Raw genomic sequence first — 14,982 nt, 5'->3', positions numbered from 1 at the left:
GCGTGGATAGGAGGATCCAGGTTAGTTTTCTTGATCAAAGGAAGAATCATAGCCTGCTTCCACGCTTGAGGGACAACACCCGTGCTCAATGAAGCATTGAGCAGAGGATTAAGCAGCGCATTTAATGCCGGCGCTATTCTGCCTAAGCACTTAGCTGGGCAGGGGTCAGACGGAGAGCCGGATTTAAGTCGAGACAAAAGATCAAGAGAGACCGTGAGAGACATCTCCGGAAAATCCGAGAGAAATGGCCCTTCTTCAACTGTAGATGTGGGCGAGCCAGATATATAGCCCGGCGGTGATGGAAGGCAAGAATGGCTAAAAGAGTCGCGGATAACTTTAATCTTATCCACGAAAAAGTCCGCTAACTGGCTAATCCAGACTTCATTGTGCGTGTGAGAAGGAGTGCTGGAGGATGGAGAGGTGAATTCTTTAACTATCCTAAATATCTCTTTGTTAGTACTCTCAGAGTCGTCTATTCTACGCTCAAGGTAGACTTTTTTTCCTGCCAGGATATGCCTATGATATAACTTAATGGCATTCCTATAGCTAACCTTGAGATGGGGGTCATATAGGCGTCTCCATGCCCTTTCAGCTCTCTTACATTCCTGCCGCATCACACTGAAAGATGAAGTAAACCACGGGGCTGAAGTACGCCTGTCGGCTGACTTAGTCGGTATCCCAGGAGCTAGCTCTTCAAAGATAGTATTCATCCATTTATGAACCAGCTCAAGATTTTCCTCCAGATTGCCCGAGAGTAGACAGGGGTGACGGCAAAGCGCCTCAGACACCATTTCAGCGGAAGCCTGATGAAAAGCTCGTGTAATTCCTTTCTGATCTTTCAGTGCATAGTGTTTATATTAACCCCTTGCGTGCTGCCGTCGGCCGACGGCAGCACTGCCTCCCTAGGGCTGCCGTCGGCCTATGGCCACGCAGCCCCGCCCACTCTTCAGAACACCCGCACCGCGGAGGAAAAACGGCTGTGGTTAAGGCGTTAAAGGACAATATCAGCCTGATCAGTGGAGCCATTTAGGCATTGAAGAGATTTGGGCTAAGACTCGAACCTTGGGGTACCCCTGAGAGCAGTGTATTTTCTTGGCCTAGTGTGATCACTTGTCTGTGATCTTCCAGGAAGTTCTTAACCAAGCTAGGACAATACCAGACATGCCAAAAGATGCCAAACGGTCTAGAAGAATGGCATGTGAGACGGTGTCGAAAGCAGCCGGCATGTCTAACAACACCAGGACTGCTCTTTTTCCCTGATCCAGGGCTGCTCTAGGAAAGGTGCTCCTGCCATTTAAACTGCTGCTTTGCCTTTTAATGCACAGGGATCAAAAGCATGTTGAGGAATCGGGCAGAGATCGCCCTAATCCAACTGATAAATGCAGTGTGTGACAGTACCCTCTTCCAAGGGGAATCTTGAGGGCTCCATGAGACGTTTATATAGGCTGCCTCCCAAAAGACATCTTCAGAGGGCTTACTGACGGTGCCATTTCCCACGTAGTGCACAATTAGTGTGCCTCCCGATGGACTATTTGTCCCAGTATTGACTTTTGTAATGAGAGACCGCTGCAAAGGAGTCCCCTTATCTACATGGATCCATACTCCCATGCAGACAAAGGAATGCCCGATTGAGAACACACTGTTGCAAAATGTGCATTGGTGCGATCCATATTACAGAAAGATATGGTGTGTCTGCAACCCCATCTATGATGATAAGGCGCTGGAGTGCAAAAGCCACTTTCAAGCTATCTTGGCTGAAGACGGCTGATGGCCAGAAACTGGTCCTAGGATGCTTGATTCCGGTCCAGGGAAGACATGGCTTGGCAGTTCGGGCTGGACTGTTCCCATGAGGCACAGGGTCAAGACTGATTTGCATATGGCCATGTCTGAACTGGGGTGGCTTGGTGAGCAAAATAACGATGGATTAAACCCAGATCTGTGCCTGGGGGTGAATGTTTTGCCATTGTGCAACATTCCGTCCATCATCTTGTGTGTTTTGCAAAAACGCAGCATCATGTTCAAAGTGGACACCAGGACACATTTTGTACAAAATGCAGCACCAAATGCATTATGTCAGCAGTGGAAGGATACAACTCATTCAACCAAAACTTTGTGACATCGAAATTTAAATGCTCCTAGGCGGGACAAACACAAGAATATGGAGGAGAGCCACCAAATCAAGAGTAGAGACCTCAACACGACAGCAATGTCATTCAATCATGAACAAATGATTGACCCAAAGCTCTCACTAAGTATCTATTAAGTTCTGGAAACAATAGGTTTAGAAAGACTGCTGTCAGCAAGAACTACAAAGGCTATTAAGCTGACCTAAGCCAATGTGAGTTAAAAATGATTCAAATGTGCATTAAAAGATCATTAATGCTCCTTTGACTTCTTGAGGGAAAAACCTGACAAGTGATCAACAATTCTTGGCCATTAAAATACAATAAAATATTTCAAACCTTTTCCTTGCTCTTCTTCATATCCTTTCAGACTGTGCCTTGATGAAGCTGAGGCAACCCTATCATTTTCTGCACTGATAGCCCTTTTTATTTCTTCAACTTCTGGGTTTCTGGACACTACTACTTCCTCTCCCGGCTCAAATTCCTCCTCTTCATCTTCGAAATCGTCATCATATGCCTAAGAAAAATTTGAATGTTTAATAACATGTAAATTGTGCTTAAAGGAACACATAGAAAAACTGTTGAAGATGATTAAGATATTACAATAGCATTCCATGAATTAACGAGTAAGCAGTGTTGTCTTACACATACAATAAATGGAAGAAATATACCAATGCAGTTTTTTTAACTTATACTGGGTAAAGGCATTTCGCTGTTGTGAACCATCAAGTACTGGTATAAGTTCTGTCACATCAAGTTGCAGAGAGAAACATTAAGTACTTTAGCAACTTGAATAGCTGAAATATAGCAGTTCATAATTAAGGATATTAAAACACTGCAATCTGTAAAAGAATTAAACAAGATACGGAGAATAATATATTTTCTCAAAGTAAAAAAATCCTGTCTTTCCAATTTCACGAAAATGCATGCAAGTTAATCAACTGTAACATTTACAATCTCTTTCACCTCCCTCTTCTGAATTGATATATTGAAAAGAATATCAATACATTTATAAAAACAATTTGAAAAGATGAAGTCTAAGTAAACATTAATGTGCATTTAGAAAAAGTTCTCATGTCTCAAATGTTGTGAAATGCCGATGTCAATGGGTTGTATTAGTACTGGAGAGTCGGAAAAAGCTCTATAAGTATCCATAGCAAACAAATACATTGGTAACTCACCATCAATAATACATTGTGATATTAAGGATGTTGTCTTAATGGTGAGTTTGGAGCATTAGAGTGGCACAATGCATTTAGCATTTTATAATATTTGAGACTTCCAGTAACTTTTTAAAACTGTACCTTATCATTAGCATTTCCCTACTGCCGAGACTATTTTTAGATTGTAACGGTCATCACTATTGCAACCTTAGCACCCTTTGAAAAGTTGTTTTCTTTCATTGATTTCTTCTTTTTTCTTTTCTCTTCTTTTTTGTGTGAACAATAATCATAAAGTGTGTAATGTGAATTTTTAAACCCCCGATACATTATTTTGTTTGTTAGTGCTGAGGTGCATGTCAAAGTGTTTGTTCGTCCTGGTACAACGCATGTCTTAGTGGGGGGAAGTGATTCTTTAGCACAATACATTTAGCACATTGCATTAATGGCTTATACAGAACAATATTACTGAAAAATATAGCTTCATAAAGGTTTTATTTTAATTATATGCATCCGAAGGTCAAATATGCATTTATTTATAGGAATGAGGATGTTAATTGTTGCCTTATGTTGTATTTTATTAACATAAGGTAGTCCATACTGGCCTTTCTCTATAATGCACCTGTCACGATTTGACAGAGTCTAACTGACTGAATATGGCAACATCATTAATAAATCAAGATGGGGTTTAAAGTGCTTTATCTATAAAAAGCCAGCACCAACATTGACCATTTTTAAGGCGTGCAACATCTCCAGTGCTGAAGGGGATGTTGATTCTTCAACTCACTATGACCTGAAAGGTGTGCCATGGAGGAGCCTATGTTAAAAACATGATCCAAAAATGCAATTTTTATATAGTCTCTTACAGCACGTTTTCTTACAAGAATGCTCTCTACACTTAAGATTTGTAAACATATTTATTCAAGAAGCCTATTCAAATTAAAGCCCCCAAAAAGGCTCACAATTTCCCAAGGTATCTGCAACTGTAACTATGGGCCACATGTATGCATTTTTGTAGTCGGAAACAGCCGATTGACCCATTTCAGACCCCAAAAAATGCTTTCACATATGCTCAAAACACAAATTGAGATTCAGCAACATGCTATGAAATCGCAATTTGTGTTTGGAATTCGGTATTTGGAAGGGGCTTGTTCATGGCGTTCCTTCCAAATACATAAATCTGAAGATGTGTGAATGTTTTGCAACCGAATTACTGTCCCAAAACATTCATATTTTACTGAGTCCTTTAAGGAGGTGGTAACCAATTCCCCTTTGAAAATGGAAAACAAATATATTTTAAAAAAAAATAATAATGTATTTTTTTGAATGAGTTTTATATGCATACTACACACATTTGTTATATGGGTTTACCGCCGCTGGCATAGACAAAGTATAAACAGTACATTTTGCGCGGGACTCCCTTTGCTGGCTATAATTTTTGTAGAAATAAGAGCAGGCAGTGGTCCCACAGACTACTGCCTACTCTTGAAAAATTGAACTGCAATGTTTCATTTTTTATTTTTAAAGGCATCCCGTTTTTCTTCAAGGAAAACGTGCAGCATTAAACAAACAAAAAAAAAGCTTGCTTTATGGAAAAACAATCAGAGACATGTTGGTGTGCTGACCTCAACAGGTCAACATGCCTGTGATAGCTGTGATTCCTAATGGATCGCAAGTTGCGACCTACCACATTAATGTGCATGAGATGGGTCTATTTGCGAAATCGGAATTCCTAATGTCAGTACACGGTGGAGAAGTGTGGCTAACCGATTAGAGCGGCAGACTCTGAGGCAGAGGTCTGGCCCGGGACCGGGGTTTAATTCCCGACGCGGCAGGGTCTTGGGCTCAATGTCCACGGACTCGATAATTCTCGCCTAGGTGCCTACTCTAATCATGGGCCCCACTCTGCAACTCTGGGCAATAGCTTGCTTAATCTCCACAATGGCCCCGAAAGCGCTAGGATGCCTGGCCTCACCTTGGGGGTGCCCAGTAAGGGGCATCTCACAGGGAAAGAGTGGAAGGGTTCCACGGCGGTATACAGCGCCAGGATGCCTGAAATGTGATAGTGCGCTTTACAAGTATACATACATTTACATTTACATTTACACATCTGGCCCTAAGTTAACACATGGCCAGGGCTTAATATATAAATATAAAGTATTACTATTCAAGAGTATTTCCTTGCAGCAGAGAAGTGCTATTCTCCCTTTATATAGTTTTATTTTGCTGATAATATAACATAGCATGTATTTGTAAAGCGCACTTTTGCGTAGATGTGTATTTTGGTGCTGACTAACATGTTTATTGTTACCGACTCTTTGATACTCATTTCACTCTTTACACACAGTTGATGGCTACAGAAAAGTTATTTCATAAAACAAAACCAAACGTGGTATATTAAAAAAATCCACACAAAAAGTGTATAAAGAATATGAAACCGACAAAGTGTGAAAGAGTGGCATCTATTCTCTTAAGTGGATTATTAAAATAATCATAAAAAAACAGTGATCACATAAAATGTTCAACAGACATCAGATAAATAAGTATAAAAATTACAGATAATATCAAAAAATCACAGATTTACGCCAACGTATTGCATTTTTTTAAAATGGCTCCCACAGAAAAAATTACAGCAGTTTCGGCTACCATACAAAGGTTGTGAAATGCAGGTCTACACTGACAAAAGCCCAAAGTTTTTAAAATAGGTAATAAAAATCTACATTATAAGGTTAATAATATTTACAGAATAGGGTCAAATGCATCAGTGCCTGAAAGGAGGTACCATCACAAGGGCGCACAAGTAAGTATTTGGAGTCAAACTGTCCCAAGGGGAAACAGAAATTGCACCTGATATAGCCCAGCCGAAACATGGTAAGGAGTGATCTTTCCCAAACATTATTAACCTGGAAAAGATAGGGTTCCGTGCTCTGACATGTCTTATACATTGTAGACTCTCACAGATGGTTTCTCTAGTTTCTTCACTTCTCTGGCAGCAGATGAAAGTCTCAAAAACTCCTTCTTGGCCCAGCCGGCCTCCCTTTTATTCAATAAGTGTGGTAATAAAAGAAACTCAGGCCTTCCCAAACTGTTGGCAGTGTACCTAATATAATTTAACCAGGGGATTTTAAGATCAAAATCACATGCCAAATAGTCATAAATGATCTCCCTATTAAATGCAGTATACATATTCCCCCAGACCACGATCCAGAGAAGAAGAGGTGCAAGCTTAATGAGGTTTTCCACAAACTTTAGACCCAATTCTTCATGCAAAATAAATGGGGACTACTGGGCCCTACCCCAAGCGGTTCTCTTCCTGCTGTATCCTGTGGCAGTCCCTGATACCCCCATAAAGAAGACCCACAAGCTAGATCAGGTAGACACCTTAGTTTGTATACCTCCAGTAAGGGCAAACTCAGTTTATTACAAATTCTAGATGCAAGCCCAAGATTAGCCCCCATAGAGGTATTGAAGCGGGAACAGGCCTTCAAAATACAAGGTAACCAGCTACCCCTAGAATCAAAGTTTACCCCTAGATAAGAAAACTCATTAACCTTGCAAATCATTTGGCCCTTTATCACCATGGGTCCGGGTTTACTCTGGGGCTCACCACACACCCTGTAGTGTGTTTGGATATGTTAACCTCTAAATCCCGATCGCCAGGTATCTAACAAAAGCATCAATAAGGCCCGTAGAGAGTTAGGTGTTAGTGATAGCAAAACCGCATCATTAGGGTAAAGTACAGCCTGCACATGTTTGCCACTAGGGTAATTTAGGCCGCAACACAGGCTGGAGGTCTTGGCTGCTGAAAACAAAAATTGCAAGATCACAATATTGAAGGATGCAGACAACTCCAGGCCTAGACATCCCTAGAAGGGGAGAACAATGCTCTTTTTAGGTGTCACTTGTGACAGTGCTTGTACTGTTGTTTACAAAAGATATTGTTTAGTAGAAGAGGTTTGGACCCCATCTGTTGACTTCATTGTCACTGCCATTCGAAGCCTCCTAATTAGGCAGCACATCTCAGTTTCACTTCCTCTTCTTTCGCCTTGAGCATGAACCACGTACTTTGCTTCATCCTGACTAGTGTCCTTCCACTTCTGACGCTGTGATTGAGAATATACCTCACCAGCCTTTTCTAACTGCTGCATGAAAGAGAAAATATCTCATGTTATAATAATGATGTCTACCGGAAAAGGGGTGTTTTAAGATGCTGTGCTCACTACTCACATTTTAATTTTGTTTACGTACTTTGTTTCCTTGAAGAAAAAGTACAAGTAATTAACATGTTGGAACATCAGGTTTTTTACCAAGGTAAGATAAATTGGATACATTAGAAAAACCTTTGCTTGCATCGAGTTTCCATTTTCAGATTCACAACTCTCTCCTCAATGGCTGCATCCTTCATGTTTGGATTTCACTCCGGCAGGGCCCTGTCTTGGTCACAGCTATCATTCCACCATTGGCCCCCTTCATGCTGATTCCTACATTAAACTATTGTTTACCCCAGTTTACCCCAGTGCTCTATTTTCCTAATCTTTCACTCTGTCCTTATCCTCCATGGCCACATTCTTTTTGGTCACATATTTATTTCACTTCTGTAAGTGATTGTTGTTTAAGTTTGTTGTTCTCATCTCTACCCTCTAAGCACACATCTTTTTGCTTGCACTCCCACACTTTGTACCTCCATATCCGATTTTTTTTTAATCCTTAATTCTTGCCATCCACTAGACCCATCAAAAATGCTCTAGAATTTCACAATTAACATCCCATCGTGTTTCGGTACCATGATAACTGAAAAAGTACTCCTTTTAAATATATATTTTACATTGTGACATTGGCTTCTAGTTGAGCTATTTGGACTTGTCTATGTTGCTGCTGCACAGCATGGTTGGAAGTAAAAAAAATATATAAAAAAAGCTAAAAATCGGCCAGCGCTGACCTTGTCATGATACTTTTTTATTTACTTACAGCTATGCTGCACAGCAGCTGCACAACATGGCTTAAAAAACAACAACCTTGGCAAAGCAATTAGATCTCACATTGGAGAGACCTATTGGCATATCACTCTTTCTCCTTCATGAGCAAGGTCACTGAAAAAGTTATCTATTCACAACATCAAGATCACATCATTGTCAATCATCTCCTGCTCAATTATCAATCCAGGTTCAGATTATGCGGATTCATAGAGACAGTAACTTTACAAACCATAGATGACAGAATGCGGAACACAAGATAAAGATGAACTCTGCCATCTAAAACAACCGGACCTCTAAACTGCCTTCGACACCGTTGATCACCCCATACTCATTCGTACCCTGAAGTGTTGAATGGAATTCATTAGAATCATCCTTCACTGGTTCTCCTTCTACCAATCCAACAAACTACAGTCAGTTTATAAGGGCACCTCAAGTTCCTAGAATATCTCCATGACCTATGGAAATTCCCAAGGTTCCATCTTGCCCTTTCAATATCAACCTCTTCTTGCAGCCCCCTGGCACACTGCTCAGCTCATATTTAATATCAACATTCACAGATACATCAATGACACAAAACTGTATTTGCAAGTCTCCTTTGCTCCAGACTTTCAACTCCTAAAACACTGCCTGAACCTAATCCAGACCTGGATTTCCAGCACTAATATAAATTTAATCCCACCAAAAGAGAATTCATACGGCTTGTGACGAAGAACACAGAACTAGTACAAACCTGGTGCAATAGCATGAACCTGAACGGATTCGAACGCCAACTTTCAACCAATGCTAAGCTGTTCAGATTCACTTAGGACACCAATCTCATCCTCAAGAAACACAACGATAAAATCAAGGTATCCTGGCTTGGCTAAGGCAGCCAAGATGGTGGTCGCAGTTTATAGCTGTTCCCAAGACTCGCTGCAATCTGTCAACATCCGGAGCCAGAACACTGCACCCACCCCCCTTTCTTATCTACAGCAAGGTCCCAGGATGTGGACAACTCTGACGGACTTGGGCTTCAGCCGTGCCTGGTCTCTGGACTCAGGGAGAACCCCAGGCTGCCAATTGGCCCCTTCCAAGATGGCGGGCGGCCTGTACCCGAGACAAATCTGATGTAAAAATGTGAGGCCTTGGACCAGCTTCTACAGGAGAGCTGAGGAGAAAGGCGACTGCCCTCGGGACAGAGGGACTGAGTGAGCCGTGAGAAAGGGCCCCAGTGAAGGCAGACCGGTGAGCAGGAGATGGCGGACACCATGCCATGCGGCAAAGCGGAGCTTCAGGCTCAGTCAGCCTCGGACGAGTGGTGGCTGCACCTGAATTCTCCTGTGACGCTGGCACTTCTGTCTTCTTGGAAAGGTGACGTGCGGTTCTGGAGCCCAGGTAGAAAGACTCAACGGGGGCCTGGTGGGGGACGCCTCGGTCCACGGGCTGGACGGAGAGCAGTGACCGAGGTGGGAGGAGCAGGGAATTTTAGACTACTGTGGAGCCCACTCAAGAGCGCAATGGACAGGCCTTTGGTACCCGTAAAAGTCACACTCTGAGATATCAGTCAAAGAGGCCTTGCACAAACTGTGATGATGAGTGTGAGTTCGGGTGTGCACCCCTTGGGTAGGAATACATCTTAGGACTTGGCTTCCCATGGTCATTGGAATGACTTTGAACCTTTGGCTCAGTACTTGGACAGCCATTGCGCCCATTAGCTTTATGCTCTCCTGCTGATCTCAAAACTGTGTCAAGTGTAGTGTCACATAAGCCTTTGGGATAGTCACCTGGGACTTATGGGTGCAGGTTGCTCACTGTGTGGCTGGACAGGGGAACAAGCCTCCTCCAGGTCAGTAGTCAACTAGAGAGAACTCCTGCAGCCTCGAGCCTTTGCTCTATGTTTTCCTGGATATCACCTATGATTACTGTGTTGGGCCTGATCTGCTGTAGTGAGAGATGCCTGGGGCGGGGGTCTGCTGACTGGAGAATCTTGACTTTCGACTTGCCCTGCCACCTCCAACTGGCTTTCTGGTTCTAGTTGCACTCAAAACTTATACGAAGAAGGCCTTAGCCCTGGCTGCTCATGCTGTTCTGAGGAGGTAAGCATGCAACATGTCACGGAGATTGGCCACTTTGCACTAGACCCTGAGGTGTGTTGGACAATATGGGAAAAGACAAACCCTTAACCCCTGCTCGGGCCCAGACTAAGATTGACCGGTATACGACACCGGCCTCGAGTGCCACAGGGGTCACTGGGATTGCTGAGGTACTCTACACAATCCAAGTTTGCAACAATCCTTATTGCAATTCAGGACCCGAGAGAAGCCGTGGAGACTCAGGTGGGAGAAGTCAAAGTGGATGTCTCACTACTGTGCTAAGACCTCAGGAATGTCGCCAATCGGATGATGGAGGCGGAAAGCCGGATTCCTCTGTGGAAAACGAAAAAGCCACTCTTAAAACTCAGGTCTCCAAGTGCTTCCACAATGGTAGTGCTTGAGGAACCTGCGGAAGATGTTGGAAATAGATTGCGCAGGAACAACCTCCTGTTTGTTGGGTTCCCCGAGGGAGCCGCGGCCTCTGAAGCGGATGCTTCCTGGAGGATTGGATGCAGTCATGAGACCCAGACGATTAGCTGTTGCCATGGTTTGTGGAGGAACACACACATAGGTCCCTGGCCCACCGAACCTCGTCCGAGGCTTCGGCCCACCTGGTGATCACTCGGATTTTTAACCACTGTGACATGATTATGTTATTTCCTGACTATACGCAAGCAGTTCAGCAGCAAAGGCACTCTTTCAAGGACGTTAAACAAAAGCTTTGTGCCCTCAATCTGCAGTACATTTTCTTCTTTCCTGCGAAATTGAAGGTGATCTTTAACTCCAAAACTAATTTCTTTGACACAATGGAGCAGGAGTGGGCGGCAGAGAGAAGAGAGCTCCGTCTGACTAATGGAACTGGGGAGCCAGAGCACAGAGTGATAGGGATCTCTACCCGTCCTCCCCCCAAACCACCTAGGAGGAAGTGAGCACGATCACATAAAAAATGATTGCGTCGCCGCGGATGCCGGGACTCCTATGGTTTGGAAATAGAGACTCTGGTAGTGGGAGGGATCAGTCAGGAAGATATGTTGAGAGACACACCTAAACTCTTCGGGTCTCAAGATAAGGGCCTATGTGCCCTCCAATAAAGAAATATGCAGGCTGGCAAGTCCGTCTTGGTGACAATTTCTCCAGATGGGGGAATGATACTACTGTACACAAATGAGACTATAGTAGATGTCAGGCACATGAATCCTACAATAGAGGAGCCCCACTTTAGGCTTTTGGCCTAGGGGTTTGCCTTAGTCCAAGCTATGCCCAGTTTTAGGGCAACAAATGCTTCCAGCATAGAAGTATGGGGTGGGGGGAAGTTGGAGGAAAGGGGAGTTATATTTGTTACAAGTTGTTTGAACACACAATTCACTGACCACGACAGTCACACTAAGATGCACTCTTACTGAGATAGCGGTTTCCTGCACAAGGCGAGTCATTATTGTAACACAGGCCCTGAACACATTCCCGCCACCCGAGCTTGGGCAGTCTGATTCCCAACCCTTACGGTGGCAGTTAAATGAAAGTTTTGGCATGTGAACAGCATGTTGAATTGCATTAAAAGATCTGTCATCTTTCAGTATGTAAAAATATTCAGTCTCAAGAAAACCCATTACTGGGAGATCACTGCCCTTTCCTGCGCCTCCATGGCTATGACAGTGTCTACCATGCAGGGTCACCCGGGGGTAGTCATTTTACTGCACTGGTTTTCTGTTGATGGTGATCAACTCACATGCAGACCCTCAAGCTAGAAATTCTGGGGTAGGTCAGCTGCAAGGCAGACAATACAACTTTCTATCAGTCTACGTCCCACAACAGCAGCATCCTAGCACACCAAACTACCTCGGGTCCCTCCTATTAACACTCCTGCAAGGCGTCACTGTAGTGGGAGAGGATTTCAATGCTGTTCCTCACAAAGAGATGAATGTGCTCGGCTCCCTAAGGCCAGGGCATCAGGCATGCTCCTGCCAGCTTGGACTGATTGTATAAGACTTTGTGATGCGTAGAGAAAGTGGCATCCCACAGACCTTGCACATACTAACATCTGGGTGGCTCACAAAACCATGCAGCTTCTTTGATCTGCTTTGGCTCCCAGCTGCGGACATCCTGCAGTTGTCTCAGGTTCAAGCCCTACCCTGGGGGATGTCGGATAACACTCCACTTCTCTTACAGCTGGGATACCCAGATCCTACCCTACAGCCTATGCGGCGAATCTCACCACTTAGTACCTAACTGACAAAGATTGCTTTGACTGCAAAGAGTTGGAGATTCAATCCTACTTATAGACCATCTGTCAAACCCACACATAGAGGCTTAGTTAAGGGATACAGTTGGAACAGGGAGAGTAAGAAATTAGCGCAAATTACAACCCGAGAGGCCCAAATCATTGCCTTGGAACATTGGGCGATGCCGAGACCTACAACCAAGCTTGACCGCCGAATGGTGTTGGCACGTACTCTGGTGCGAAAAATCTCATTGGAAGAGGCGCGGCAATGTTGGAGGGTGTCGACCCAGCAGATTCAGGAACACGGGGCTAAGTAGGGGAAGCTCCTTTACTGGCTGACCATCAGAGAGATTGCACAAGTCTTTGCTGACTACTACCAAACGTTATACGAGTATAGTCCCAGGCCCCCACAAAGTAGCACACCTGGTGTCGCAGTACATGTCGTTGCCCTAGATTTGCCTACCGCTGGCCAAGGACCTTAATCAGCCGCTCACAGTAAAAAAAACTGGGGGAGCGTTACCAGCTATGTCTCCAGGTAAAACGCAGGGCCCAGACAAGTTTCCTGTGAAATGCTATCAGAAATTCCAAAGTCTTTTGCTCCCTCATCTACTGGCACTGTACACTGAAGCCGCGGAGTTGGGGGCCTTCTCCTCAGAGCTAGACAAAGTTACAACTGTGGTGATCCCTGAGCTCGGTCAACCATTGAATAAATGTAGCTCATAAAGGCCTATTTCCCTTACCAATTCTGAAATCAAGGTGTTTGCCAAATTCCTGGCCAACTGGCTACGCTGGACATTGCCTTATTTGATTGATCTGGACAAATGTGGCTTTATGTGGCCCGCAGCGGCAAGTACTCTACCCTGAGAGTCCAGGTGGCTCTTTCCCAGGGACACCAACTTCGCTACTTCTTGGCTCTGCACTTAGTAGACTTCGAAAAGGCGTTTGACATGATCGACTGGTCCTTCCTAAGTGCTGTGCTGGAAAGAACTGGTTTGGGGATTTACTTCTTACACTAGCCCAACCGCTCAAGTCCAGGTTAACGGGACCCTTTCTTTCTCTTCTCCTATCCGCAGACGTACCAGCAAGGTTGCCTCCTTTCCCCTCTCCTGTGTGCCCTACCAAAACCAAATCCCTGCTGGTCCCAATAACAGGCAATTCAAGTGCCTGCCCATGTAACACCTATCATTCAAATATCAGGGCATTTACATCTCTTGCCTAACAGAACTGGCGAGGAGCCTTAATTTGACCACTATAGAAACTAAAATAAGAATGGACTTACAGAAGTGGAGGTGCTTTACCTCTCCATGTCCTGGTGGCCCTCTCTGTTGGTTGTGATAAATTATTGTTTTAATAGGGGGTGGGATGATCTGACATACTGAGCTGAGTTGACCTTGCTTGGCCTTGACAGGATCATGGGGATGCTTTACAGGCCCCCAATATTTTGATTCCTTCCGGAGATCAACTGGGTGAATTTACTCACCTGGAGAGGGGCTCTCTGCCTCACGGGATGAGATCACAGGCTCACGGGGATGAGCCCTGTCTGACAGGGGATATGGCTGCACCACACCGCAGGGCTAGAGGGTTTTGCAAAGTGGGACAGGATAGGATTCACCCATCTCAGGGATATCTGGGTGGATAACCACATACAGACTTATCCAGAGATAGAGGAGCAGTATCAGCTGTCCTGTACTCAGTGTCATAAATGCCTGCAATTACGACACACACTCTTGGCTAATATTCCCCCATACACAGATGTTCTGGACTTCAGACCACTCCAGGCCAAATTGCTGTTGGGGAAGCTTCACAAGCGCGCCATCTCACAGATTTTCTGATCCCTAGTCATTAATGTCCCAGATCGTTTCCCCATGTTGAGATGGAAATGGGAGGCTTGGGTGGGGGAGCTTGAGGATGCCGAGTGAAGGGAGGCCAGAATAGCCCTCTAAGAGTTACCTATTTCCACACCCCTTGGACCTATCCAATTCAACTGCTTGCACCTTACTATAGGACCCTCATTGCAGCTACACTGAGCTGGAAAAATTGCCCAGGCTAACTGCTTTCGATGCTCTTCGCCAAATGCAGACTTCTTCTACATGGTCTGGTCCTGCACTTTGTTGGTCCCCTACTGGTAGAAAATGGGGAGAGAACTCTCATCAGTCTTAGATTAGCCACTGGAACTGAACCCTAAGGTCGCCCTTCTGGGGTTACTGGAGGATGCAGTGGGTCAGAGAATGGAGCATATCTTTATTGGGGTCACAATGTTGGTTGCCAAAGGTGATATCACATGTAACTGGAGATCCTCAAACACCCCTACTAAGGTGGAGGGGCGAAATGGGGTAGACTGGTGTGATCAACAAGAGCAGCCCATTTAAGCAAATCAAGGTTGCCAATGCAAACATGAGAAGATTTGGGACAAACGATGGGAACATCACAGGC

The 14,982-nt window shown here is 44.4% G+C and overlaps 1 protein-coding gene across 2 annotated transcripts in view; it reads right to left on the bottom strand.

Annotated features, from left to right (window-relative positions):
* The window catches only part of DYNC2I1 (dynein 2 intermediate chain 1), a 519,500-nt gene that overhangs the window by 343,798 nt on the left and 160,720 nt on the right, over positions 1-14,982 (bottom strand). For both annotated transcript variants that reach the window (XM_078663277.1, XM_078663278.1), the window contains one exon: positions 2,463-2,640. In XM_078663277.1, the coding sequence (XP_078519403.1) occupies positions 2,463-2,640 (178 nt within the window). The remainder of the gene's footprint in view (positions 1-2,462; positions 2,641-14,982) is intronic.

The sequence above is a fragment of the Lissotriton helveticus genome, chromosome 10 (assembly GCF_964261635.1).
Source record: "Lissotriton helveticus chromosome 10, aLisHel1.1, whole genome shotgun sequence".
Lineage (NCBI taxonomy): Eukaryota > Metazoa > Chordata > Amphibia > Caudata > Salamandridae > Lissotriton > Lissotriton helveticus.
Note: the sequence above shows the minus strand (reverse complement) of the source record. Positions and strands in the feature narration are given on the sequence as shown.